The sequence below is a fragment of the Asterias rubens genome, chromosome 4 (genome assembly GCF_902459465.1).
Source record: "Asterias rubens chromosome 4, eAstRub1.3, whole genome shotgun sequence".
NCBI lineage: Eukaryota > Metazoa > Echinodermata > Asteroidea > Forcipulatida > Asteriidae > Asterias > Asterias rubens.
This window is the reverse complement of record NC_047065.1, coordinates 12,040,640-12,067,918: the sequence shown is the minus strand read 5'-3', so window position 1 is coordinate 12,067,918 and position 27,279 is coordinate 12,040,640. Positions and strand designations below refer to the sequence as shown.

Genomic DNA, 27,279 nt, shown 5'->3' with positions numbered 1-27,279 from the left:
GGAGTTTTTATGTATTGCTCTAAACCATTTTGATGTATTGTCCTGCTTTTTAACGAATATCCTTTTTGGATTGTGTGTATTATTGTGTATATCTCTGCTTGTTTGCCTTTTATAGTCGTTCAGTGATTGTTATTATCTTCTGTGCTTTTTTATATGCCCTCTCTTGCCTTAATATATTTTTGGGGATTTAGGGGCCATTTCCCCCCTCGAGTGTACAAAACGCCATGGACCCCGCCACAGCGTGCACCAACCATCACTGGTATTCTGCACCATAGTTTCGATTCTCATTTTATGTTGGAATCGATAGAAACATTTAAATGGTTTAACAAAAGTCAGAAGTTAAATCAATTAGGAATTTAAAAAAGATTCTAAACACTTCCTTCATCGAAGTGCAAGTGAAAAAAACCTTTTGACATGTTTATCTGACAAAAAATGCTACAGGTTTAAACTTGCACAATGCTGTTCTGCTTACCTTGTGGTATAACTTGGACGATAAATGTGCAAGTGGCTTCATTGCCGCTAAAATCTCTAGCTGTGTAAGTGACGGCAAACGAGCCAAGACCAAACGGACCTGGAGACTCTGTAGAGCTCACAGTTGGATTTTGGTCAATGTTGTCAGTCGCTGTTGGTACATTCCAATTTACAAATACTTGCACTTGTCCCACAGGAAGTTCGGCAGTGACTATTGATGGTGGACAGTTTGTCAAAACTGGAGCCACACTATCAACTGCAATTCAAAAGTGAAAAGAAGAAGACAAATAATAATTTGAAATCATTTTCAATAATTAATAGAGTTTGATTGAGAATCACCATCAAATGTACACAAGGCACAGACAACGAATCAATGGAATATATGATCAGCAATTGGGCTGTGAGTCTAATGGCGTCCATTGTGGTAAGCAGTTCTGTAACTTCTTATTTCAGTGTGAAATTAACCATCTTGCAACTGCAGTGAAAAATATACCGAGATGCATCTTAGGCAATATGAAAAAAGGTTGCAACAATTGTCAAAATCATGACTATTTGAAGCGCGATTTGTCAAGTAGCAGATATCACTTGTCATCAGTTATATGGTAATTATAAGGCGATCGGTGTATAAGACTTGAACAGGCATAACTGATATTGTTTATATTATTTTTGTTTTTTTGGTTTTGAATTTTGTGCTCCAAACATAGCTTTATGGTTTTCAAGCACACACACATGTCAGCAGCGGTGGCAGAAGGGTAATTGCCACTAATGCGCCATTTAACAAAGCATACAAATCACAATAGCGCTCATATGGCGCTAAATGCATCAAAAGAACTAAAGCATAAAATACTAGAAAACAATAAAAACAAAATAAAAACAAGCATTAAAAGAATTTTCAAAGAAACATAGAATGTCTAAGTACCTGTTTGTGTAACGATGACAGGAAATGAGCAAGAACCTTCATTTCCAGCTGCATCTGTGGCTGTGTATGTGATGAAAGTATTGCCGGCACTGAAAGAACCTTGGCCTCTTGGTGAAACTTGTGGAACAATGTTGGCCAGGGAGTTGTCAGTTACAGTCGGTGTATCCCATGTTATTGATATAGCTGACGCCCCAACTGGAATTTCCCGAGTTATTTGAGTTGGACAACCCACTAGTACTGGTGCCTCTGTATCAGCTGCAAAATAAAAGAAAAAAAGGAGATTAGTATCTAAATCCAATCCACATGACGCTTTTTAAGTTAGGGCACCCTCAACTAGAGGTCAAAAGGAGGTTGTTCATTAGCCAATCCTTTGTGCTGCACATACGATTATGTGTGTTTTAATTGTTTCATCAAAGGTTTACGTCTAAGATTGCAGCTGGGTGACATCAATGCTAGGTCTAAACAATTTTTGGAATAATACTAAAAAACACTTGCATAATGAAACATCACCAAACCCCCACCTGCCACCTCCAAAAAAATCCTCTTAAACCAACCAAACAAACAAATACCTGGAAACAAACGCACAAACACCTCAACGAAACAAACAAAAAACCCAACAACTACATGTATACAAATAAACAAGCTTCTGTCTTACGTAATTGTTGAACTTGAACAATGAAATTGCATGTAGCCGTGTTGCCACTTCCATCTGTGGCTGTGTACTCTATGGTGGTAGTTCCGACAGTGAAAGCACCTGGGCCTCTGGGTGAAACTGTAATATCAGGCATCACCCCAGAGTTATCAAATGCAGTTGGTGCAGTCCACGTTACATCAACAGTTGAAGATAGAAACGGAACAGCCCCAAAAAGGGTCCCGGTTGGACAATTTAAAAGCGTTGGTGGCACCGTGTCAGCTGCAAAGAAAGGGAGTAAACAGAGTGAATGGTTTGTGAAGTCTCTTGAATGTTGGAAATAAACAAACAAAAACACTGCTCACTTTGTACAAGTCTATTGTTTTACCTCTTTTAGATTATTGTTCTCCTGTTTGGCATATTTATCGAGTTAAACACGAGACTCAACTAGAAAAGGTGCAGAGGTATGCCACAAGGCTAACGTTTCATCAAAGGAGACAGGAACAACGCTACAATAGTAGGCTAATAGAAACAGGGCTTTCTACCCTAAGTAATAGAAGAGAATATCTGTTCTTTGCTTTTGTATGTAAACAAACAGCCTTTTTATGCAAAATATTGGTTAATGCTAGACACAAGGATAAACTTGTTTTTCATCATTTATCATCCCGTACCGATTTGTTTAAATTTTCCATTCCCTGCCGTTTTGCTCGTAGCTGGAGTAATCTGCCTACTGACCTTGTTAACAATTTCATATGTGCCCCCTTACCGGAATTTTTATCTAAGCTCAAGAAACATTTTGATGTCTAAATTGGCTTTTTAAAGTACATGTATTGCTTGTTTAGTTGTTCCATAATTTGTATCATGTTCTGTCCTTTTTAATATTGTTTGATAACTGTTTCAATTTTCCATCCCCTGCCGTTTTACTCATAGCTGGGGTAACTTGCCAACAGACCTGTTAATAGACTTGTGGACGGGTCGTTAGGTCGGCCCTGCGCGCTGGGATGGTGTTCTCACGGGATCGCTGCTCTCGCACGGGCTGGTGGCTCCCCGATTTCGACTCCTCATTAATGAGGGGTCGGGGGGCTATTGGTTCGCGCAGGAGCGGTGTACTCCCGGGAGTGCTGTCTCGGCGCATGGGGCGGATTTGACGACTTGTCCACAAGTCTAACCTGTTAGCTCATTTATAGGTTGGCTCACATGTAGAGCACCAACCATCATTGTTATACCTCGGTAACAAACTGTGAAGTTTGATTGGTCGAGAACCAATCATGTGATGCGCAACAAAAACGCATGTTACATGGCTCGACGGGCCGGGTAACATGAAAAGTGATGTACACCGGTGTACATCACCTAGATCGTTCCCAGCGTTGGTCGATTTCAAGCGCTGCGTACGAAACAACCGCGTGTTCGAGGGAATTGTTTCTTGTTCGTCTGCTTATAACAATGAATAGTCCGTAGTAATAATGTTTGAAGATAAAAACAGAACTTCGAGAAGAGGAATAACAATTATACAAAGGTATAACAAAACAATTGTTGCACGCTGTTACTGGGGTCCATGGCGTTTTGTACACCCTCGAGGGGAAATAGCACCCTCGTCTTCGCCTCGGGTGCCATTTCCCCCCTCGAGTGTACAAAACCCCATGGACCCCGCCACAGCATGCACCAACCATCACTGGTATTCTGCACCATAGTTTCGATTCTCATTTTATGTTGGAATCGGTAGAAACATTTAAATGGTTTAACAAAAGTCAGAAGTTAAATCAATTAGGAATTAAAAAAAGATTCTAAACACTTCCTTCATCAAAGTGCAAGTGAAAAAAACCTTTTGACATGTTTATCTCACAAAAAAAGCTACAGGTTTAAACTTGCACAATGCTGTTCTGCTTACCTTGTGGTATAACTTGGACCACAAATGTGCAAGTGGCTTCATTGCCGCTAAAATCTCTAGCTGTGTAAGTGACGGCAAACGAGCCAAGACCAAACGGACCTGGAGACTCTGTAGAGCTCACAGTTGGATTTTGGTCAATGTTGTCAGTCGCTGTTGGTACATTCCAATTTACAAATACTTGCACTTGTCCCACAGGAAGTTCGGCAGTGACTATTGATGGTGGACAGCCTGTCAAAACTGGAGCCACACTATCAACTGCAATTCAACAGTGAAAAGAAGAAGACAAATAATAATCTTAAAATCATTTTCAATAATTAATAGAGTTTGATTGAGAATCACCATCAAATGTACACAAGGCACAGACAACGAATCCGGGTGACTGAAAAAACAACTCAATGGAATATATGATCAGCAATAGGGCTGTGAGTCTAATGGCGTCCATTGTGGTAAGCAGTTCTGTAACTTCTTATTTCAGCGTGAAATTAACCATCTTGCACCTGCAGTGAAGAATATACCGAAATGCATCTTAGGCAACATGAAAAAAGGTTGCAACAATTGTCAAAATCATGACTATTTGAAGCGCGATTTGTCAAGTAGCAGATATCACTTGTCATCAGTTATATGGTAATTATAAGGCGATCGGTGTATAAGACTTGAACAGGCATAACTGATATTGTTTATATTATTTTTGTTTTTTTGGTTTTGAATTTTGTGCTCCAAACATAGCTTTATGGTTTTCAAGCACACACACATGTCAGCAGCGGTGGCAGAAGGGTAATTGCCACTAATGCGCCATTTAACAAAGCATACAAATCACAATAGCGCTCATATGGCGCTAAATGCATCAAAAGAACTAAAGCATAAAATACTAGAAAACAATAAAAACAAAATAAAAACAAGCATTAAAAGAATTTTCAAAGAAACATACATGTAGAATGTCTAAGTACCTGTTTGTGTTACGATGACAGGAAATGAGCAAGAACCTTCATTTCCAGCTGCATCTGTGGCTGTGTATGTGATGAAAGTAGTGCCGGCACTGAAAGAACCTTGGCCTCTTGGTGAAACTTGCGGAACAATGTTGGCCAGGGAGTTGTCAGTTACAGTCGGAGTAGTCCACGTTATTTCTATAGCTGACGCCCCAACTGGAATTTCCCGAGTTATTTGAGTTGGACAACCCACTAGTACTGGTGCCTCTGTATCAGCTGCAAAATAAAAGAAAAGAGGAGATTAGTATCAAAATGCAATCCACATGACGCTTTTTAAGTTAGGGCACCCTCAACTAGAGGTCAAAAGGAGGTTGTTCATTAGCCAATCCTTTGTGCTGCACATACGATTATGTGTGTTTTAATTGTTTCATCAAAGGTTTACGTCTAAGATTGCAGCTGGGTGACATCAATGCTAGGTCTAAACAATTTTTGGAATAATACTAAAAAACACTTGCATAATGAAACATCACCAAACCCCCACCTGCCACCTCCGAAAAAATCCTCTTAAACCAACCAAACAAACAAATACCTGGAAACAAACGCACAAACACCTCAACGAAACAAACAAAAAACCCAACAACTACTGTACATGTATACAAATAAACAAGCTTCTGTCTTACGTAATTGTTGAACTTGAACAATGAAATTGCATGTAGCCACGTTGCCACTTCCATCTGTGGCTGTGTACTCTATGGTGGTAGTTCCGACACCGAAAGGACCTGGGCCTCTTGGTGAAACCGTAATATCAGGCGTCACCCCAGAGTTGTCAACTGCAGTTGGTGCAGTCCACGTTACATCAACAGATGAAGATAGAAACGGAACAGCCCCAAAAAGGGTCCCGGTTGGACAATTTAAAAGCGTTGGTGGCACCGTGTCAGCTGCACAGAAAGGGAGTAAACAGAGTAAATGGTTTGTGAATTCTCTTGAATGTTGGAAATAAACAAACAAAAGTTAAAGTAAACAAAAACTTAAACAGATTTCCGAGGATGGATCTACAATTTCTACAATGAAAAGAGAAGGCTTTGTCATTGCTGGCACAAAATCACTTCAAATGTTGTGCAGGCAAACCACACTTTTTCACCATAGTTCTCTTCCGTGTTTTGTGTGAACATGTTTTGAATTCTTTATTCATAACATTCATGCATGTTTTCGGTCCTTTCTGGCGATGTACAGTGACTAGCAAGTGGCAAAACAGTCATTACTGCAATTTCTTACACAAATTCTTTTACACCTTTGTTTGTACAATGGAAATGCTAAATGAACTCAGGAGATGTACATGAACATGTACCTGAGAGAGTCTATTGTCATATGCAACTCATTTATAGGTTGGCTCACATGTAAAAGCACCAACCATCACTGGTATTCTCCACCATGGTTTTGATTCTCATTTTATTTTGGAATCAGTAGGAACATTTAAATGGTTTATCAAAAGTCAAAAGTTAAATCAATTAGGAATTTAAAAAAAGATGCAAAACACTTCCCCCACCTGAGGCCTGCAGCAAAGTAAAAACAAATTTTTGAAATGTTTTTCTGACAAAAAAAAAGCTACATGTAGGTTTTAAACTTGCATAATGATGATGTTCCTCTTACCTTGTGGTGTAACTTGGACGATAAATGTGCAAGTGGCTTCATTGCCGCTAAAATCTCTAGCTGTGTAAGTGACGGCAAACGAGCCAAGACCAAACGGACCTGGAGACTCTGTAGAGCTCACAATTGGATTTTGGTCAATGTTGTCAGTCGCTGTTGGTACACTCCAACTTACAAAAGTTTGCACTTGTCCCACAGGAAGTTCGGCAGTGACTGTTGTTTGTGGACAGCCTGTCAAAACTGGAGCCACACTATCAACTGCAATTCAAAAGTGAAAAGAAGAAGACAAATAATAATCTTAAAATCATTTTCAATAATTAATAGAGTTTGATTGAGAATCACCATCAAATGTACACAAGGCACAGACAACGAATCCGGGTGACTGAAAAAACAACTCAATGGAATATATGATCAGCAATTGGGCTGTGAGTCTAATGGCGTCCATTGTGGTAAGCAGTTCTGTAACTTCTTATTTCAGCGTGAAATTAACCATCTTGCACCTGCAGTGAAGAATATACCGAAATGCATCTTAGGCAACATGAAAAAAGGTTGCAACAATTGTCAAAATCATGACTATTTGAAGCGCGATTTGTCAAGTAGCAGATATCACTTGCTGTCGTCAGTTATATGGTAGTTTCCTGCATATACATAAGGTGATCAGTGTATAAGGCTTGAACAGGCATAACCTGTATTGTTTATATTATTTATTTAGTTTTGGTTTTTAATTTTGTGCTCCAAATAGGGTTTTCAAGCACACACACACGTCAGCGGCACTGGCAGAAGGGTAATTGCCACCAATGCGTCATTTAACAAAGCATTTAACTCTCACAGAGGTATATACATTACATAGTCTATGCTGATGACACTCAAATATACATCGCTATGAAACCTAATGAGCAACGCGACATCTTGCAGAGACTTGGGAAATGCATTGAAGATGTCAAGACCTGGTCTGCTGTCAATAAGCTACAGCTCAACGAGCTTAAAACAGAAATGCTGCATGGCTCTACACAATTTAGAAACTCCAGTAATCTGCCATGTCTCATCCTTGAATCCGGGAGTGTACCATGCTCAGAGAATGTCCGTGACCTTGGAGTATTTATGGACAAGCACCTCACCTTCAACAAACACATCAAACATATCTGCCGCTCAGCTTCATGGGGGATATGTAAAATTGGGAAGATTAGAAAGTATCTTGGATAAGACATCCACCGAGCGCATTGTACATGTTTTTGTTTCTTCCCATCTGGACTACTGCAATGGGTTACTGGCAGGTCTTCCAAACACTCATCTCGTTCCTCTACAAAGAATACAAAACTCTGCTGCCAGATAAGTCACCCTTACGAAAAAATCAGAACACATAACACGCATCATTCGCTCTTTTCATTGGGTTCCAATTCACTAACGCATCCACTTCAAAATTCTTCTTCTTGTGTATAAAGTTGTTCATAATTTGGCTCCGGTATATCTCCAAGACCTCATAGCCCTTTGTTCTTCTTCACTTTCATCAGCTACCCGACGCCTTCGCTCTTCTTCAATAGCTCAACTATTTCAACTATAAACCCATCTGTTCTGTCAATCTGGTTAAAGCGCTTCGAAACATCCGTATTTAGCGCTCTACAAATGTTGTAATTATTATTATTATTACAATTATACGAATCACAATAGCGCTCATATGGGGCTAAATGCATCAAAAGAACTTAAGTATAAAATACAAGAAAACAATAAAAAAACAAAATTAAAAAAAGCATTAAGGAATTTTCAAAGAAACATAGAATGTCTAAGTACCTGTTTGTGTAACGATGACAGGAAATGAGCAAGAACCTTCATTTCCAGCTGCATCTGTGGCTGTGTATGTGATGAAAGTAGTGCCGGCATTGAAAGAACCTTGGCCTCTTGGTGAAACTTGCGGAACAATGTTGGCCAGGGAGTTGTCAGTTACAGTCGGAGTAGTCCACGTTATTTCTATAGCTGACGCCCCAACTGGAATTTCCCGAGTTATTTGAGTTGGACAACCCACTAGTACTGGTGCCTCTGTATCAGCTGCAAAATAAAAGAAAAGAGGAGATTAGTATCAAAATGCAATCCACATGACGCTTTTTAAGTTAGGGCACCCTCAACTAGAGGTCAAAAGGAGGTTGTTCATTAGCCAATCCTTTGTGCTGCACATACGATTATGTGTGTTTTAATTGTTTCATCAAAGGTTTACGTCTAAGATTGCAGCTGGGTGACATCAATGCTAGGTCTAAACAATTTTTGGAATAATACTAAAAAACACTTGCATAATGAAACATCACCAAACCCCCACCTGCCACCTCCGAAAAAATCCTCTTAAACCCACCAAACAAACAAATACCTGGAAACAATGCACAAACACCTCAACGAAACAAACAAAAACCCAACAACTACATGTATACAAATAAACAAACTTCTGTCTTACGTAATTGTTGAACTTGAACAATGAAATTGCATGTAGCCACGTTGCCACTTCCATCTGTGGCTGTGTACTCTATGGTGGTAGTTCCGACAGTGAAAGGACCTGGGCCTCTCGGTGAAACCGTAATATCAGGCGTCACCCCAGAGTTATCAACTGCAGTTGGTACAGTCCACGTTACATCAACAGTTGAAGATAGAAACGGAACAGCCCCAAAAAGGGTCCCGGATGGACAATTTAAAAGCGTTGGTGGCACCGTATCAGCTGCACAGAAAGGGAGTAAACAGAGTGAATGGTTTGTGAATTCTCTTGAATGTTGGAAATAAACAAACAAAAGTTAAAGTAAACAAAAACTTGACAGATTTACGAGGATGGATCTACAATTTCTAAACGAAAAGAGAAGGCTTTGTCATTGCTGGCACAAAATCACTTCAAATGTTGTGCAGGCAAACCACACTTTTTCACCATAGTTCTCTTCCGTGTTTTGTATGAACATGTCTTAAATTCTTTATTCATAACATTCATGCATGTTTTTGATTCTTTCTGGCGATGTACAGTGACAAGCAAGTGGCAAAACAGTCATTACTGCAATTTCTTATACAAATTCTTTTACAACTTTGTTTGTACAAGGGAAATGCTAAATGAACTCAGGAGATGTACATGAACATGTACCTGAGAGTACATGTATATTGTCATATTGTGACTGAAAAAACAACTCAATGGAATATATGATCAGCAATTGGGCCGCGAGTCTAATGGCGTCCATTGTGGTAAGCAGTTCTGTAACTTCTTATTTCAGTGTGAAATTAACCATCTTGGGCCCGCAGGTAAAGAATATACCGAGATGCATCTTAGGCAATATGAAAAAAAGGTTGCAACAATTGTCAAAATCATGACTATTTGAAGCGCGATTTGTCAAGTAGCAGATATCACTTGCTGTCGTCAGTTATATGGTAGTTTCCTGCATATACATAAGGTGATCAGTGTATAAGGCTTGAACAGGCATAACCTGTATTGTTTATATTATTTATTTAGTTTGGTTTTTAATTTTGTGCTCCAAATAGGGTTTTCAAGCACACACACGCGGCAGTGGCAGAAGGGTAATCAACAGATGAAGATAGAAACGGAACAGCCCCAAAAAGGGTCCCGGTTGGACAACTTAGAAGCGTTGGTGGCACCGTGTCAGCTGTAAAGAAAGGGGGTAAACTTTGAAATTAAAAGGATCTTAAATTTATACAAAGAACAAGATGAAGCGCAAAGGTTTAAACATCATCCTCTGATTTTACTATATCATCGTCACTATTTCATCGTATTTCTCTTTCATGTTTTGTGTTAACTTGTTTTACCTTCTACCTACAAGTTACTAAAGTGTTCACTAACTCTTTTAGGTATGAATTTTTTAAACTCCCAACTTCTGTTCTGAACCAGAACTATAGCACATATTTATGTGCACTAGTGGGCCAGTTGTTGGAACACCTGAGGAACGAACATTAATAGCAGTTATTTGCCATGTCCATTCGCTGAAGTTGCTGGTACCCTTCAACTTTCCATAAAAATCATCGTGTGCCTTTTACACCTGTTCAAAATGCTCTTAAGGTGGTGGCTCTTCTCTCCAAATGAAGCAAAAACTATCAAATATTTCAAATGCTATCAAATGTTTCAAACTGTCAAATGCATTCATACAATGGAGAGAACATTTCCATTCAATGAAATATGAAAATTTCCATTCAACTTGGCCACTCACCTCCTTGCAATGGAACAATGGAACATTCCATCTTTCAACCCAAGAAAATATTCTCACCAGCTTACGCATAAACATTCATTTGTATAAAAATGCATGACCAATATCAAACCCTGTTCTTCTTCAGCATATTGTGCTGTTTTAAAGACCCTGGACACTATTGGTAATTGTCAAAGACCAGTCTCCTCACTTTCTGTATCTCAACATATGCATTAAATAACAAACCTGTGAAAATTTGAGCTCAATTGGTCGTCAAAGTTGCGAGATAATAATGACGGAACAAAACACCCTCGTCAAACGAAGTTTGGTGCTTTCAGCAGATGCTTGATTTTGCGACCTTAAATTTTAAACCCAAGGTCTTGAAATCATATTCGTGGAAAACAATTTGTTTCTCAAAAACTACTGTACTTCACTTTAGAGGGAGCCATTTCTCACATTGGTTTATACTATCAACCTCTCCCCATTACTCATTACCATGTAAGGTTTGATGCTTATAATTGTTTTGAGTAATTACCAATGGTGTCCACTGCCTTTAAGCTTTGGGTCATCTTTGCATCCATATACGATAAGCAAAAGTGCTTTACATTTCCTTTATTCCACTCATGCTTGTGTGATTATAATGGTAATTACTAATTGTCTCAACTTAATGATCAACTAATGGTTGTACAACAATATTCTTATATAGCGCAGAATCCACCTAAAAATGCGAATCAGAAAATACTCTAACCGACTGTGATAAGCTGCAGCACCTTTTGCAGAGGTGAGAGTCATTACTAACGAAAAGGTTTGAAACTTAGATACAAATTCAAAGGTATGTTGAAATGATGCCATTTCAACCATTTGGTAACCCCCCTGGGTTATAGATTCCAAGGAGCTTTTAGAAACAGTATCCAAAGCACTAGAGAAGTAGACCAATGAGCAGGATTTCTTTAAGTGTGGACAAAAATATTGTCTCGTTTTCTTCACCAGGCCGACATATAAAGTCTGAATTTAGCCGAAAGTCTGAACAATCTCATCCTTGCTTTTGGTAATAACTTTTCTGGATGTACATACGAGGTTCTACTGGTCTCAGATGCCGTCATTCAGGAATCGATGTGTGGATTCAATAGAGTTTTTCTGCCAAGCGGTTTCACATTAATTGCTTCTTATCTTCCATTCTAGTTTGCACAGCCAGGACAGGAACATTTGTGACACCAAACGTCTGACAACAGACAGGAACATAAATATACGTACCGACTGCCGTGCTGATATTCGTGCAAGACGCACTGCTCCAAAATGCAGGTTAAAGACAAGCTGCGTACACAGAGCGCGGAGCCTAAGTCTGAGCCGGAGCCCAAGCCGAGCTTTGAGAAAGGCCCGGGGTTCTGAACTGGACTGAGATACTGATGGCATACGGATCAGTGTGTGATGGATTTAAATCCAAAGTTATTGACACTAGAGTGATTCATGGCATGACACTTATGGCATGACACTTCACTTGAATTGTGATGAAATGAAGCCGGACTCTGCCGGTAGAGAAATCACAACAAAAATCCCAAATTAAGACACTACAGTCATTTATGAATTGACACTTCACTTGAATTGTGATGAAATGAAGCCGGGACTCTGCCGTCGGGTTAAAGAAATCACACCCCCAAAAAAATCACATTTTTAAACAGGGATCCTGGTTAAAGTCATGCTGATGAACTAGGACTCCCGGCGGGATGATTCAAACTGGGATACCGGTAGAATTTTTTAAATAGAAATTTGCTATTGGGAATTTCAGACTTGTTTATAAACTGTTTGTGATTTTTGTTGACTTCACTGGGAGACTTTTGGGCGAGGCTTGGTGGCAGCAGACTTACCAGGATAAAATCCATTGTTCTCGGTCATGTGCGCAAGCTCAGAACTGCATAAACAATGGGAGTTTACCTGGTAAGTCTGCTACCACCATAGAGCTATATATATTGACTAGAGCGCTAACACCCAGTTATACACGCACTAAGGTTTAGAAGCCGTGTGGGCGCATCCATGTTTATGTACAAACCAATACATAAGCTTGAAATTTTGTACGGCAATTGTACGGCTATTTGCATGATAGTGCGTCTGTTCTTTTTTATGTGCCATCGAAGCAAAAAATGCAGTAAATGTGAACGCACCATCTGCTGATCAGCGCACAAACTGCGAGCATCATGTACGTCATGATTAAAAGGCGCGTTTACTTTTTCAAGTACGGCAATCAAGTCGAAGTTACGGTTTTCGTAGCGCATACGTACGCGAGTGGACGGTTGCGTATGTATACGCACACGACGAATGTAAAATAATCGCGGCAATGTGTGTTCTCTTAAAATTCCGAATTCACGCAACACACCAAACATGTCTGCGCCCAGGGTGGCTTCAAAACGCAGAGCAAGTTAGCGCTCTAGTCAATATATATAGCTCTATGGCTGCCACCTAGCGTCCCAAAGTCTCCAATTAGAGTAATTTTGCCCGGACACCTCACATTAAATGTTTCTCCTCTTTCATTGAAAGCAAGCCGGCCTACACAGCTATGACATTTGTAACCTTTAATTTAACGTTTCACAATAGACAGGGACATAAATAATACTTACTGGCGGTTTGACAAAATTGTCCAGTGAATCCAGTTGTACACTGGCAGGTGAACGAAGTTCCCAGAACCAGACATGCACCTCCATTTTGGCAGTTAATATTTGCACATGGACGTGTGTCATAGGAAGTAACATTAAAAGAAATGTCATTTTTACATTAATTGCTTCTCCTCTTCCCTTCAGGTTTGCACAGCAAGGACAGGAACATTTGTGACGGCAAATATTTGACAACAGACATGAACATGTATATACGTACTGACAGCCGTTTGACAAAATTGTCCAGTGAATCCAGTTGTACACTGGCAGGTGAACGAAGTTCCCAGAACCAGACATGCACCTCCATTTTGGCAGTTAATATTTGCACATGGACCTGTGTCATAGGAAGTAACATTAAAAGAAATGTCATTTTTACATTAATTGCTTCTCCTCTTCCCTTCAGGTTTGCACAGCAAGGACAGGAACATTTGTGACGGCAAATATTTGACAACAGACATGAACATGTATATACGTACTGACAGCCGTTTGACAAAATTGTCCAGTGAATCCAGTTGTACACTGGCAGGTGAACGAAGTTCCCAGAACCAGACATGCACCTCCATTTTGGCAGTTAATATTTGCACATGGACCTGTGTCATAGGAAGTAACATTAAAAGAAATGTCATTTTTACATTAATTGCTTCTCCTCTTCCCTTCAGGTTTGCACAGCAAGGACAGGAACATTTGTGACGGCAAATATTTGACAACAGACATGAACATGTATATACGTACTGACAGCCGTTTGACAAAATTGTCCAGTGAATCCAGTTGTACACTGGCAGGTGAACGAAGTTCCCAGAACCAGACATGCACCTCCATTTTGGCAGTTAATATTTGCACATGGACCTGTGTCATAGGAAGTAACATTAAAAGAAATGTCATTTTTACATTAATTGCTTCTCCTCTTCCCTTCAGGTTTGCACAGCAAGGACAGGAACATTTGTGACGGCAAATATTTGACAACAGACATGAACATGTATATACGTACTGACAGCCGTTTGACAAAATTGTCCAGTGAATCCAGTTGTACACTGGCAGGTGAACGAAGTTCCCAGAACCAGACATGCACCTCCATTTTGGCAGTTAATATTTGCACATGGACCTGTGTCATAGGAAGTAACATTAAAAGAAATGTCATTTTTACATTAATTGCTTCTCCTCTTCCCTTCAGGTTTGCACAGCAAGGACAGGAACATTTGTGACGGCAAATATTTGACAACAGACATGAACATGTATATACGTACTGACAGCCGTTTGACAAAATTGTCCAGTGAATCCAGTTGTACACTGGCAGGTGAACGAAGTTCCCAGAACCAGACATGCACCTCCATTTTGGCAGTTAATATTTGCACATGGACCTGTGTCATAGGAAGTAACATTAAAACCATCACCATCTCATTCATTAACAATAAAAAAAATTACGATAATTATTGCCTGGCCAATATCAATTTTTTTATTTTTTATAATTCCGCATAAACGCTGTTTTAAGTTTTGTGTCACGTTTCTTTGAAAATGATGCCTTATACTGAGCATACCACGTAGCATTTCTGTTACCTGTTTGCTCCAGGCTTGTATTAATGGTTGTATAATAATATAAAATAATAAAACAGACTTATGTTGCGCACAGATACAACCTAAAAAGGCGCATGAGATAAAACATGAGAAAAAACAACTCCCACCAAATGGTTTGCACAGCTGAGACAGGACCATTTGTGACATCGATCGCTCGACAACAGACAGGGACATGTATATACGTATTGATGGTATTTTGACAAAATTGTCCAGTGAATCCAGTTGCACACTGGCAGGTGAACGTAGTTCCCAGAACCAGACATGCACCTCCATTTTGGCAGTTAATATTTGCACATGGACCTGTGTCATAGGAAGTAACATTAAAAGAAATGTCATTTTTACATTAATTGCTTCTCCTCTTCCCTTCAGGTTTGCACAGCAAGGACAGGAACATTTGTGACGGCAAATATTTGACAACAGACATGAACATGTATATACGTACTGACAGCCGTTTGACAAAATTGTCCAGTGAATCCAGTTGCACACTGGCAGGTGAACGAAGTTCCCAGAACCAGACATGCACCTCCATTTTGGCAGTTAATATTTGCACATGGACCTGTTTCATATGAAGTAACATTAAAAGTAATGTCAACAAAAGTTCAATTTAATAAAATACAAGGAACACCCAGCCAAATAAATAATAATAAGCATTTAAGCACAGAATATTTGCACATGGACTTGTTTCATAACGTAAAAGGAATGTCAACAAATTTAAATTAAACTAAATTTGCACTTATGAGATGGTAGAAATGACTGTATATTTCTGTGGAGCAACTTGCTAACCACTCAAAACAAATTGTGCTGATCCCAACTCATTCACCAACAGCATTGGCGAAATAGGTACAAGGGGTGAGAGTCATTACTAACCAAAAAGTCTGAAACCTAGATACGAATTCAAATGTATGTTCAAATGATACAATTTCTACCGTTTGGTAAACCCTGGGGTTAATAGATTCCACGGAGCTTTTGGAAACAGTATCCAAAACACTAGAGAAGTAGACAAATGAGTAGGATTTCTTGAATTTGTGGAAAAAATCATTCCTCATCAGGTCGATATAAACAGTCTGAATTCAGCCAAAAGTCTGAACACTCTCATCCCCGGAACACTTGGTTTTGCGAATAAGGGAGCCAAATAGTAGAAGCTTCATCACCCACAGAGAGCCTGCTTGGACACCCACACAAACTCTTTCTTTCCAAAGGACCGTAATACGACTCATTAGTGAATGCAGAGAGCTTGAACAACTTCAAGCAACTGCAGGAATAGAATCCACACCCCCCGCACAAGCCTGGCATCATACTCTCAACAAGTCAAGCCAGTACAAGAGTGAACAGGAAAATGAAAGTGTTCTTGAGGAACGCCATTGACGCAATAGCATTTCTCTGTTTGGGCACAACCGCTAATAACACATTGTTTGTCCTATATAGATCAAATGCTCCATATTCTGCATAGTCTGCTCCTAAAGAACGAAGGGGCAATTTAATCAGGCCACTTGGAGGCATCCAAGTGCACTGCATGCACAAGGAACACTTGTTTGTTTGTCTGTTTGTTTAGACGGTCTTCCCATCAAGGGAACTCGGCAAAAGCCCACAAGGGGATATAAACACCAAGCTTGCAACAGCCAAATTATGAATTACACAAATCAAGAAATTGTGATTCAGTAACTAGACGACAATACTTATTCTAGTCATTGCAAAATCAGCGGTTAGCTGGGGTTCGAACCCATAACCTTGTGGTTGCAAGTACTGCAGTCTAACCAATCATGTGTAGTTATTTGTGCTCCTGTATTAAAGGTTCATAGAAAATACGCTTTCATCTCTATTAGGTTGAATGTTTTCTTTCATTGAGGCAATGTACACTTTGCGCCTGAAGGGAGTCCAGATTAAAAAAAAAAAAACATTGTTTTGGGATGCCATTCATCAAAAGTACTTGCAAAAGTTAACCTTGCTTTAGAATTATTCTTACTTATTGCTGCATTGGTAGTGATCATATATGAACAAAGCACAGATGGTCTCCCAGACTGGTCTTCTACAAAAGTTACGATGGTTGTCACAGATGGAGCTGTTGTACTTAGCTGTTGATTGTTAACTGGTACAAGACTTCCAGAGGGGCCCACTACAAAGTATGTAAAGGTCACAGCTCCAACTGCGCCAGTAACTGTTGGTTGAGCTAGTACTATATTTTGACTATCAGCAGCATTGACGGTCCTACTTACGGGGCAAACAATACTTAGTTCTTCCACTGCAAAAATAAACATCAATGGAAAGCAGTTTAGTGTTTGTAAAAGGAAGCAACAGCTAATTTTGTTTGCTCAAAGTATAAAGTAGTTGTGGGTTTGAACAAAGACAAATCGTCTTCTCCAGAAGATGATCATAGCATACTGATCGAAACGTTGAGTTGAGAAACCAACGGTTCTTTTTAGAACCACCCCAGCTCATTAGAGATAGTCATTACATGGTGTTATCGCAAACCTTTCCATAAAGACAAATTTACTAGAGCAGGAGTTGAACCGTCAACATAGGGCTGGATATAGCTCAATTTGTAGAGGGCTGGTACATTAACCAGGAAGTTGTAGGTTCAAGTCCAACTCCCGTATAAAATAAATTGTGTTTAATCCCAAAACTATTTTAAGTATAGAATAGAAATTTTTAAAGGAATACGTTGCCTTGGATTGGACGAGTTGGTCTATATAAAGCGTTTGTAACCGTTTGTTATTAAACGCATATGGTTAGAAAGAGGTTTTAAAAGTAGAATACAATGATCCATACAAGTATGCCTCGAAATCGCACGGTTTTCCTTTTACCTCGTCGACAAACACTGTCGCCCACTTATGGAAGTCAAATTTTTTACTCCCATAAATGGTGGACCGTGTTAGTTCGCAAATTAAAACAAAAAACACGCAATTTCGAGGCAAATTTGTGTAGATCGTTGTATTCTATTTTAACAACATCTTTCTAACCATATGCATTTTATAACAAACGGTTACAAACGCTTTTTAAAGACCAACTCGAGCGATCCAAGGCAACGTGTTCCTTTAACCCAAACACTGATGTTAGCATCACTACATGTACATGCACTTCCCGGAGTGATGTTAAACAAATCCAAAGGCATGTTACTTCTTCATTTTTTACTCCACAAGACGCTGGGAAATTACAGTGCTACATTAACACATTCTTTATCCCTGATATCAATAGACTGATCGATTTTAAAGCTCCACCTCATTGCGTATTGACCAATCACAACGCAACGAAGGTCCGACAACAAGGTCCGACATGCATGCGCGTATCTTGGCGCGCGCGGCAGAGTTGTGCAGAAAGGCATAGGAGAGCCCCACGTATTCTTGCTCACACGTGCGACCTGGGCGGAGCCTACTGGATCGGTCTATTGAACATCTACTAAAATATCAAACAAGCATGACAAGGTGGTAAAATTTGTCCTCCTTCAATGAAACAATCTTTAGAAGGAATCAGTATCCCTTTGTCAACCATACTTTTGTAGGGAGGTTGGTAACACTAGCACCTGTGACCTTACAAAAGAAAGTTCTACGTGAATTCAATAAATCGAATCCCAGCCGAGTAACATGCCTGTGATATTTTTTCACAGGACTCGGGAAAGTACTGAGTATACAGTGCTACTACACATCGGTGTATGGGTAAAAAAAAATTAATATTCTTTATCCCCGATGCAAATTTAACATCTCTTACATTGTATATCGTTGCGGTACCCGCTGCCAAAACATAGGATTCGAACTGCCTCTAGCTACCGGGCAACCTCGGTAGTCTAGTTGGTAAGACACTGCTCTAGAATTGCAAGGGTCGTGGATTCGAATCCCACCCGGGTAACATGCCTGTGATATTTTTTCACAGGACTCGGGAAAGTACTGAGTATACAGTGCTAACACACATCGGTGTATGGGTAAAAAAAAAAAAATTAATATTCTTTATCCCCGATGCAAATTTAACATCTCTTAAATCCAAGCAACAAAATACTAGGTACATAAGCTCTACTCCAACGCAATGAATTTGGTAACCAGCAATTAGCATTGTGTTTTTATATGAGGATGCTATGTTCAAAGGCTTTTGAACACCTAGATAATGCAGGACAGAGCAGTATTTAAAAAATCGTTTATTGGAACAAATTTTACTCTCATTTTGAACTGATTTGTACATGTTGGCATATTGGAGTTAAAGAGGGGTACCAGAGGGCCTTTCTCTAAGCTGGGCTTGGGCTCCGGCTCGGCGTGCTGATATTCGTGCAAAACGCGCTGCTCCAAAATGCAGGTTAAAGACAAGCTGCGTACACAGAGCGCGGAGCCTAAGTCTGAGCCGGAGCCCAAGCCGAGCTTTGAGAAAGGCCTGGGGTTCTGAACTGGACTGAGATACTGATGGCATACGGATCAGTGTGTGATGGGTTTAAATCCAAAGTTATTGACACTAGAGTGATTCATGGCATGACACTTATGGCATGACACTTCACTTGAATTGTGATGAAATGAAGCCCGGACTCTGCCGGTAGAGAAATCACAACAAAAATCCCAAATTAAGACACTACAGTCATTTATGAATTGACACTGCCGTCGAGTTAAAGAAATCACACCCCAAAAAAATCACATTTTTAAACAGGGATCCTGGTTAAAGTCATGCTGATGAACTAGGACTCCCGGCGGGATGATTCAAACTGGGATACCGGTAGAATTTTTTAAATAGAAATTTGCTATTGGGAATTTCAGACTTCGGTCATGTGCGCATGCTCAGAACTGCATAAACAATGGGAGTTTACCTAGTAAGTCTGCTGCCACCATAGAGCTATATATATTGACATCCATGTTTATGTACAAACCAATACAAAAGCTTGAAATTTTGTACGGCAATTGTACGGCTATTTGCATGATAGTGCGTCTGTTCTTTTTATGTGCCATCGAAGCAAAAAATGCAGTAAATGTGAACGCACAATCTGCTGATCAGCGCACAAACTGCGAGCGTCATGTGCGTCATGATTAAAAGGCGCGTTTACTTTTTTAAGTACGGCAATCAAGTCGAAGTTACGGTTTTCGTAGCGCGTACGTACGCGAGTGGACAGTTGCGTACGTATACGCACACGCCGAATGTAAAATAATCGCGGCAATGTGCGTTCTCTTAAAATTCCGAATTCACGCAACACACTAAACAAGCAGCAGACTGACATCAAAACTTATGGATTTCATTGAAAGCAAGCCAGCCTACACAGCTATGACATTTGTAACCTTTAATTTAACGTTTCACAATAGACAGGGTCATAAATAATACTTACTGGCGGTTTGACAAAATTGTCCAGTGAATCCAGTTGCACACTGGCAGGTGAACGAAGTGCCAACAGCCAGACATGCACCTCCATTTTGGCACGTAACAGTTGCACATGGATCTGTTTCATTGTAAGTAAGGTTAAAATAAATGTCAGCAAAATTTCAATTAAATGAAAGTACAAGGAACATTTAGTTAAACACAATATAATTGTCTCAAAACGAATCCATGAGTTTATGAAAGAGCAGATTAACATCCAACTTTTGTGTTTCATTTGACCTCTTAAAGACACTAAGGACACTATTGGTAATTGTCAAAAACAAGTCTTCTCACTTGGTGTATCTCAGCATATGAATAAAATAACAACCTATGAAAATGTGAGCTCAATTGGTCGTCGAAACTGTGAGATAAGTATGAAAGAAAAAAAACACCCTTGTCACACAACTTGTGTGCTTTCAGATGCTTGATTTTGAATCCTCAAAATCTTATTCTGAGGTCTCGAAATCAAGTTCGTGGAATTCTACGTCTTCTTGAAAACTACGTTTTTTTCACCGGGAGCCGTTTCTCACAATGTTTTATACTATCAACAGCTCCCCCATACTCGTTACCGTTACCAAGTAAGTTTTTATGCCAATAATAATTTTGAGTAATTCCCAACAGTGTTCACTGCCATTTTTCACTGGTAATGCCAACTTTACATTGCATTGAACACTTTTGAAAGGAGATTGCAAGTGTCTTTTGAAAACTCGAAATGTGTGGTGGTCGGAAGGAGAGGTAATTTGAAACAGTTCAAAAGTAACTATATCACTCTAGGAATATTTGTGCCAACAAACGCCTGACAACAGACAGGGACATGTATATACGAACCGATGGTCGTTTGACAAAATTGTCCAGTGAATCCAGTTGCACACTGGCAGGTGAACGTAGTTCCCAGAACCAGACATGCACCTCCATTTTGGCAGTTAATATTTGCACATGGATCTGTTTCATAGGAAGTAACATTCAAAGTAATGTCAACAAGTTCAATTTAATAAAATACAAGGAACATTCAGTCAAAGAAATATAATTGCCTCAAAACAAATCCATGTGTTTAATGAAGAGCAGATTAGCAGCACAACATTTGGATTCATTTGACCCTGTGAATTGTTCAAAGGAACAGCCAAAGAAAAATAATCGTCTCAATTTCTGGTCAATCAGAAATTAGTGTGTGCAGGGTTCTGCCCAGAATTTCTTCAGAGGAAAAAATCTTTCCCGGGAAACCATTGCAAGATGGATCAGTTACACGGTTGATCATACTAGACTTATATCAATATAAAGAAGTGGTCTTGTCGAATGGCTTTGAATATCATTTTTACTGGTAATGCCAAATTTACATTGCATTGAACACTTTTGAAAGGAGATTGCAAGTGTCTTTTGTAAACTCGAAATGTGTGGTGGTCGGAAGGAGAGGTAATTCTTCCAATGTGGTTGGGCATAATTGACTGAAGAGCAGGTTTTCAGGCACAACCACTATGAGCATAACCCTGTGCCTGTGTGTGGGTTCAATAAAGTTGTTTTCACATTAATCGCTTCTCGTCATCCATTCTGGTTGGCACAGCCGAGACAGGAACATTTGTGACATCGATCGCTCGACAACAGACAGGGACATGTATATACGTACTGACGACAGCCGTTTGACAAAATGTTCCAGTGAATCCAGTTGCACACTGGCAGGTGAACGAGGTGCCAGAAACTACACATGCACCTCCATTGAAGCAGGTAACACTATCACATGGACCTGTGTCATGGTTAAAAGTAAATGAAACTAAATTCCAACTGAATAAAGATACAAGGATTTTTTAGAAAAAGAAATATAACTGTCTCACAAGTTTCTGAAGCAGCAGACTGACATCAAAACTTATGGATTTCATTAAGCTTCTTAATTTGTTCAAAAGTAACTGTTATCACTATATAAACATAAAGGCAAAACAGTCAAAGAACCAACCCAAGATACATTTGTAGATAAAACTGTCCATTGAACTTATATACTACATACTGATGGTTGTTTGACAAAATTGTCCAGTGAATCCAGTTGCACACTGACAGGTGAATGTAGTGCCAGCAACCTGACATGCACCTCCATTGAAGCAGGTAACACCATCACATGGACCTGTGTCATAGTATGGTTAGAAGGGAAGTTCACCAACTATATTCCAACTAACTAAAGATACATGTATCGGTACGAGGAACTTTCAGACAAAGATAAAGTTGTCTCTACAAATTCATAAGTTTTTAAAAGAGCAGAGTGACATCGAAACTTTCATTTAATTTCGTGTTAGGGGACAATATAAAGACAAGGGCAAAAGTGATTGGTTGGTTCTAGGAACATAGAATGGATAAGAACAATTTGTCATGAAATGAAAATTTACACGCTGGTGCTTTCAGTTTGACAAAACTGTCCATTGAATCCAATCAGGCATTTGCAGACGATAGTCGCGCCGAGATCCTGACACACCTCCATTGAAACACCGAGTAATTCAACCTTTGAGCTGCATCATGTACTGTATTATGAGAACAGTCGGTTCTGACAGAAGCTTTAGAGCTGCGTCAAATTAAATGATTTCATTAAGTGCATGAAAAGTTTGACATCTGCACAAGAATAAATTTGTCAGTAACCTGAAGAGAAACATATCATGTATGGGATAATATAGAATTAGTATAAAAAGCAAGACGCACCAAACAGATAACAAATTTACGGTAACACAGAAAGCTGCTGAAAATAACTTTTGTCAAAAACTTGGAAACTTGGAAAGTGGTTTGGCAAAGTTTGAGGGACAGTTACGTGAAGAGGAAGTCAGAATGTTCAAATAAATGTAATCTGTTGTTGAACATGAAGCTTTAAAGAAACCAGGGGCGGATTTAAACAAAGCATGAGTTAAAGAAGAAGTTTTAAATTCAAATTCAAAGAGCGTCATCGTCAAAGAGTGACAAAACTGTAGTTGCTTGGACCATTACCACAGCAGCTCAAGCAAGCAAATAGAAGAAAAATTGTCAATTACTCTAGTGATGATACCAAGGATGCCTCAAAAGTGAACTGAATCACTCAAACTCACAAGCCTGAGGAAACCTTTATACAAGGGTGCTTGCTATGTGAACCAAAAGGCACAAGGATTAAATCTGACTCTTCCATGATAGGTGCACAACAACATAAAGAAAAGAGGTGTTTTAGGTATGCAACCAAGCAGTTGTATGCATGTATTGCCCTGGTCGGAAAGTGGACAGAAATTAGCATCGTGTTTGCTACAAGTAGATGTTTCAGGAGAAAGCAGTATTTAAGACAAATATATTGCAACTTAGCGTATCATGTTATCAACTGAACTTGGCTACTGGTGGCACATGGATCAGTGTGTGGGTTCAAATCCCAAGTTTAGGCACCAAAGTCATTCTGGCAAGACACTTAAGGTGAACTGTTTGGGCAGAAACGGATCTTGGGATTAATTTATATTGGTGAACCTCAGATCAAAGAAAAACAAGTTAAAACATTTCAAGCATATTTGTGAAAGACAGGTTTCCAGCGGTGACTTCATCCAGCATTAAGTGAGATAAGGAAGATTTGCGAGAGGAAGAAACAAGAATTTCCCTGACATGTTACAAACAGAGATGTTGCTGACAGGTTTTCCTTTTTGTTTTGATCACCTGCCAATAAAAGTAAGCTGGCTCATTTTTACTGACACGCATTATGGCAACGCACATGGACATGTATATACGTACTGACGGTTGTTTGACAAAATTGTCCAGTGAATCCAGTTGCACACTGGCAGGTGAAGGAAGTGCCAGAAACCACACATGCACCTCCATTAAAGCAGGTAACACTCGCACACGGATCTGTGTCATGGTTAAAAGTAAAGTCATCTAAATTTCAACTGAATAAAGATAAAAGGAATTTTATTGACATCGAAACTAACGGATTTCATTTGACTTCTTGATTTGTTCAGAAGTAACTAAATCACTTTAATATAAACATAAGGGCAAAAGTGAAACAACTGAGGAGAACTTCCTTAGATACATTTGTATACATGTTCTTACGATACCAGTTTGATAAAACTGTCCACTGAACTTATATATATACGTACTGACGACAGCCGTTTGACAAAATGTTCCAGTGAATCCAGTTGCACACTGGCAGGTGAACGAGGTGCCAGAAACTACACATGCACCTCCATTGAAGCAGGTAACACTATCACATGGACCTGTGTCATGGTTAAAAGTAAATCAAACTAAATTTCAACTGAATAAAGATACAAGGAATTTTTAGAAAAAGAAATATAACTGTCTCACAAGTTTCTGAAGCAGCAGACTGACATCAAAACTTATGGATTTCATTAAGCTTCTTAATTTGTTCAAAAGTAACTGTTATCACTATATAAACATAAAGGCAAAACAGTCAAAGAACCAACCCAAGATACATTTGTAGATAAAACTGTCCATTGAACTTATATACTACATACTGATGGTTGTTTGACAAAATTGTCCAGTGAATCCAGTTGCACACTGACAGGTGAATGTAGTGCCAGCAAAACTGTCCATTGAATCCAATCAGGCATTTGCAGACGATAACCGTGCCGAGATCCTGACACACCTCCATTGAAACACTGAGTAATTCAACCTTTGAGCTGCATCATGTACTGTATTATGAGAACAGTCGGTTCAGATAGAAGCTTTAGAGCTGCGTCAAATGAAATTATTTAAATAAGTGCATGAAAAGTTTGACATCTGCACGAGAATAAATTTGTCAGTAACCTGAAGAGAAACATATCATGTATGGGATAATATAGAATTAGTATAAAAAGGGAGACGCACCAAACAGATAACAAATTTACGGTAACACAGAAAGCTGCTGAAAATAACTTTTGTCAAAAACTTGGAAACTTGGAAAGTGGTTTGGCAAAGTTTGAGGGACAGTTACGTGAAAAGGAAGTCAGAATGTTCAAATAAATGTAATCTGTTGTTGAACATGAAGCTTTAAAGAAACCAGGGGCGGATTTAAACAAAGCATGAGTTAAAGAAGAAGTTTTAAATTCAAATTCAAAGAGCGTCATCGTCAAAGAGTGACGAAACTGTAGTTGCTTGGACCATTACCACAGCAGCTCAAGCAAGCAAATAGAAGAAAAATTGTCAATTACTCTAGTGATGATACCAAGGATGCCTCAAAAGTGAACTGAATCACTCAAACTCACAAGCCTGAGGAAACCTTTATACAAGGGTGCTTGCTATGTGAACCAAAAGGCACAAGGATTAAATCTGACTCTTCCATGATAGGTGCACAACAACATAAAGAAAAGAGGTGTTTTAGGTATGCAACCAAGCAATTGTATGCATGTATTGCCCTGGTCGGAAAGTGGACAGAAATTAGCATCGTGTTTGCTACAAGTAGATGTTTCAGGAGAAAGCAGTATTTAAGACAAATATATTGCAACTTAGCGTATCATGTTATCAACTGAACTTGGCTACTGGTGGCACATGGATCAGTGTGTGGGTTCAAATCCCAAGTTTAGGCACCAAAGTCATTCTGGCAAGACACTTAAGGTGAACTGTTTGGGCAGAAACGGATCTTGGGATTAATTTATATTGGTGAACCTCAGATCAAAGAAAAACAAGTTAAAACATTTCAAGCATATTTGTGAAAGACAGGTTGCCAGCGGTGACTTCATCCAGCATTAAGTGAGATAAGGAAGATTTGCGAGAGGAAGAAACAAGAATTTCCCTGACATGTTACAAACAGAGATGTTGCTGACAGGTTTTCCTTTTTGTTTTGATCACCTGCCAATAAAAGTAAGCTGGCTCATTTTTACTGACACGCATTATGGCAACGCACATGGACATGTATATACGTACTGACGGTTGTTTGACAAAATTGTCCAGTGAATCCAGTTGCACACTGGCAGGTGAAGGAAGTGCCAGAAACCACACATGCACCTCCATTAAAGCAGGTAACACTCGCACACGGATCTGTGTCATGGTTAAAAGTAAAGTCATCTAAATTTCAACTGAATAAAGATAAAAGGAATTTTATTGACATCGAAACTAACGGATTTCATTTGACTTCTTGATTTGTTCAGAAGTAACTAAATCACTTTAATATAAACATAAGGGCAAAAGTGAAACAACTGAGGAGAACTTCCTTAGATACATTTGTATACATGTTCTTACGATACCAGTTTGATAAAACTGTCCACTGAACTTATATATATACGTACTGACGACAGCCGTTTGACAAAATGTTCCAGTGAATCCAGTTGCACACTGGCAGGTGAACGAGGTGCCAGAAACTACACATGCACCTCCATTGAAGCAGGTAACACTATCACATGGACCTGTGTCATGGTTAAAAGTAAATGAAACTAAATTCCAACTGAATAAAGATACAAGGATTTTTTAGAAAAAGAAATATAACTGTCTCACAAGTTTCTGAAGCAGCAGACTGACATCAAAACTTATGGATTTCATTAAGCTTCTTAATTTGTTCAAAAGTAACTGTTATCACTATATAAACATAAAGGCAAAACAGTCAAAGAACCAACCCAAGATACATTTGTAGATAAAACTGTCCATTGAACTTATATACTACATACTGATGGTTGTTTGACAAAATTGTCCAGTGAATCCAGTTGCACACTGACAGGTGAATGTAGTGCCAGCAACCTGACATGCACCTCCATTGAAGCAGGTAACACCATCACATGGACCTGTGTCATAGTATGGTTAGAAGGGAAGTTCACCAACTATATTCCAACTAACTAAAGATACATGTATCGGTACAAAAAACTTTCAGACAAAGATAAAGTTGTCTCTACAAATTCATAAATTTTTAAAAGAGCAGATTGACATCGAAACTTTCATTGAATTTCTGTATTAGTTCGAAAGTAACTATTGACCCAATTCAACTGCCGTCATCATCAAAATAATCATCGATGGGCCCTTTTGGTGGTCAGTGGTGTGCACATTTTAGGCGATGCGGCGTTTACGTGTAAACCTATTACTCAACAAAATGGTGAGTGTGGCACAGTCGCAGCGTGTGACGTGTTAGGGGACAATATAAAGACAAGGGCAAAAGTGATTGGTTGACTCTAGGAACATATAATGGATAAGAACAATTTGTCATGAAATGAA

The 27,279-nt window shown here is 39.2% G+C and overlaps 3 protein-coding genes across 3 annotated transcripts in view; all 3 read right to left on the bottom strand.

Annotated features, from left to right (window-relative positions):
• The window catches only part of LOC117288937, a gene marked incomplete at its 5' end in the record, with an annotated part of 67,430 nt that extends 54,061 nt beyond the window's left edge, over positions 1-13,369 (bottom strand). Inside the window, 10 exons of the mRNA XM_033769810.1 lie at positions 473-727; positions 1,391-1,645; positions 2,046-2,303; positions 3,910-4,164; positions 4,857-5,111; positions 5,516-5,773; positions 6,486-6,740; positions 8,271-8,525; positions 8,923-9,180; positions 13,249-13,369. Coding sequence (XP_033625701.1) covers positions 473-727; positions 1,391-1,645; positions 2,046-2,303; positions 3,910-4,164; positions 4,857-5,111; positions 5,516-5,773; positions 6,486-6,740; positions 8,271-8,525; positions 8,923-9,180; positions 13,249-13,369 — 2,425 coding nt within the window. The remainder of the gene's footprint in view (positions 1-472; positions 728-1,390; positions 1,646-2,045; positions 2,304-3,909; positions 4,165-4,856; positions 5,112-5,515; positions 5,774-6,485; positions 6,741-8,270; positions 8,526-8,922; positions 9,181-13,248) is intronic.
• A 40-nt stretch (positions 13,370-13,409) lies between these two features.
• LOC117288936 (fibropellin-3-like) lies at positions 13,410-14,826 on the bottom strand. The gene is made up of 6 exons (XM_033769809.1): positions 14,817-14,826; positions 14,526-14,675; positions 14,270-14,383; positions 14,014-14,127; positions 13,758-13,871; positions 13,410-13,615 (listed from the first exon to the last, which is right to left on the bottom strand). Exons 1-6 carry the CDS (start codon positions 14,824-14,826, stop codon positions 13,425-13,427), a joined length of 693 nt encoding a protein of 230 aa, XP_033625700.1. The 3' UTR covers positions 13,410-13,424.
• A 52-nt stretch (positions 14,827-14,878) lies between these two features.
• The window catches only part of LOC117288935 (fibropellin-1-like), a 34,779-nt gene continuing 22,378 nt past the window's right edge, over positions 14,879-27,279 (bottom strand). Inside the window, exons 9-19 of the mRNA XM_033769808.1 lie at positions 26,367-26,483; positions 26,005-26,118; positions 24,243-24,359; positions 23,881-23,994; positions 22,166-22,279; positions 21,791-21,907; positions 20,998-21,111; positions 20,141-20,251; positions 16,817-17,092; positions 15,296-15,409; positions 14,879-15,153 (exon numbers count right to left, since the gene is read on the bottom strand). Of these exons, the coding sequence (XP_033625699.1) occupies positions 14,894-15,153; positions 15,296-15,409; positions 16,817-17,092; positions 20,141-20,251; positions 20,998-21,111; positions 21,791-21,907; positions 22,166-22,279; positions 23,881-23,994; positions 24,243-24,359; positions 26,005-26,118; positions 26,367-26,483 (1,568 nt within the window). The 3' untranslated portion in view covers positions 14,879-14,893. The remainder of the gene's footprint in view (positions 15,154-15,295; positions 15,410-16,816; positions 17,093-20,140; positions 20,252-20,997; positions 21,112-21,790; positions 21,908-22,165; positions 22,280-23,880; positions 23,995-24,242; positions 24,360-26,004; positions 26,119-26,366; positions 26,484-27,279) is intronic.